At 58.1% G+C, this 1,258-nt stretch overlaps 1 protein-coding gene across 1 annotated transcript in view; it reads left to right on the forward strand.

Annotated features, from left to right (window-relative positions):
* ZFP64 (ZFP64 zinc finger protein) overlaps positions 1–1,258 on the forward strand; it is an 11,286-nt gene that overhangs the window by 638 nt on the left and 9,390 nt on the right. Inside the window, exons 3-4 of the mRNA XM_031556607.1 lie at positions 343–586; positions 630–736. Of these exons, the coding sequence (XP_031412467.1) occupies positions 343–586; positions 630–736 (351 nt within the window). The remainder of the gene's footprint in view (positions 1–342; positions 587–629; positions 737–1,258) is intronic.

Here is a 1,258-nt window from a genome sequence, read left to right on the forward strand (position 1 = left end):
TAAAAGGAGAAAAAAGAGGTTGGGGGGGTGGGGGGAAGCGCTCGGACTATTTTTGTTGGAGATCACAATCGCCCTGGACCTTTTGTAGCTTGACCTCCAGCCATCTTTGATTTCCGACTTCCTAAAATAACTCCGGTGAGCTAACGCGGGGTGTGCGGGAGCGCTTTGTATTTGGGTGGTGCGGGGGATTTCTCTCCCGCAAATCACTCTGCCTCCTTTTCGGTGAGCTCGCAGCCCTTTGCCTTGCGAAGGGAAGAGGAAAGCATATATTTAAACTTCAATTAGCCCAGAGCCCTGGGTGGGCGTGCAGAGAAGGGGCTGTTTGCCGGCGTTTCCCCGCAGGAGAGAGGAAGGCTCGGGGCTGTCTCCGTGCCCGGCTTTCCCCGCGGAGCCGCATCTCCCCGCAGGGCTCCGCTGCGCCGCGGACTCTCCCCGCTCTCCGTACCCGAGTCGGGCACTACGGAGGAGCGAGTGCAGCTCCCGGGGAGGCGGCGGCGGCCCCAGGGTCCGTCCCGGTGCAGGGAGATCTACCGGAGCGGCCCCGGCCGCTTCCTTAGAGTTGTGGGTGTTGTGGTCAAGCACTTCTGTAGGTCAGCTCTAAAGCTTTGGGGGGTTCTTTGCCTTCCCAGGGGCCTGCTTTTCTCGGGCGGATGGGGGGGTGAGGGAGGATTCCAGTCCTCGAATTGATCGATACCAGTGCACGTTACGGGAGCTGTTGATTCCCAAACCGCAGGAGGTTAGGGCTCTTAATTTTTTTCCTCCTCCCCCTTCTCTCTTCTTTGAGTCGAAATGTGCAATTGTTGGGTCCGGTTAATGGTGACTTAAGAATCGGCAAGCTGGCCAGAAGGCAATAAATCCCATGTTTAATGCATGACTGTTTTCCTTTGTGCATATGGTTAGGTTGGGGGATGGAGGTGATGTTTCCACATGTAAATCTCTGCCCGCTGCTGGAAAGCCACCTCCGGGGCTGCGCTGAAACAAAAGGGTTAATAACTCCCGATGCGGCCCATCGGGGCGGGGGAGGTGTGCTGCGAGGGGAGGATCGCTCCACACCGCGCACTTGGGGCAATGGGCAGCTGCTTTTGTGTTGGTCGACCTTCTTTTTTTTTTCCTTTTCTTTTTTCCTCCCCCTGCTTTTAACATATCTCTCCACGAAACCCTCCGCCCCCCCACGAGAGCCGGAGCAGCACGGGCCAGGGGGAACCTGGCGAAGTTCTCACCCCTCCGGGGGTTCTGCTGCCGCCGGGATGGGGCCGGG

Source organism: Meleagris gallopavo, chromosome 22, assembly GCF_000146605.3.
Source record: "Meleagris gallopavo isolate NT-WF06-2002-E0010 breed Aviagen turkey brand Nicholas breeding stock chromosome 22, Turkey_5.1, whole genome shotgun sequence".
In the NCBI taxonomy this organism is placed as follows: domain Eukaryota; kingdom Metazoa; phylum Chordata; class Aves; order Galliformes; family Phasianidae; genus Meleagris; species Meleagris gallopavo.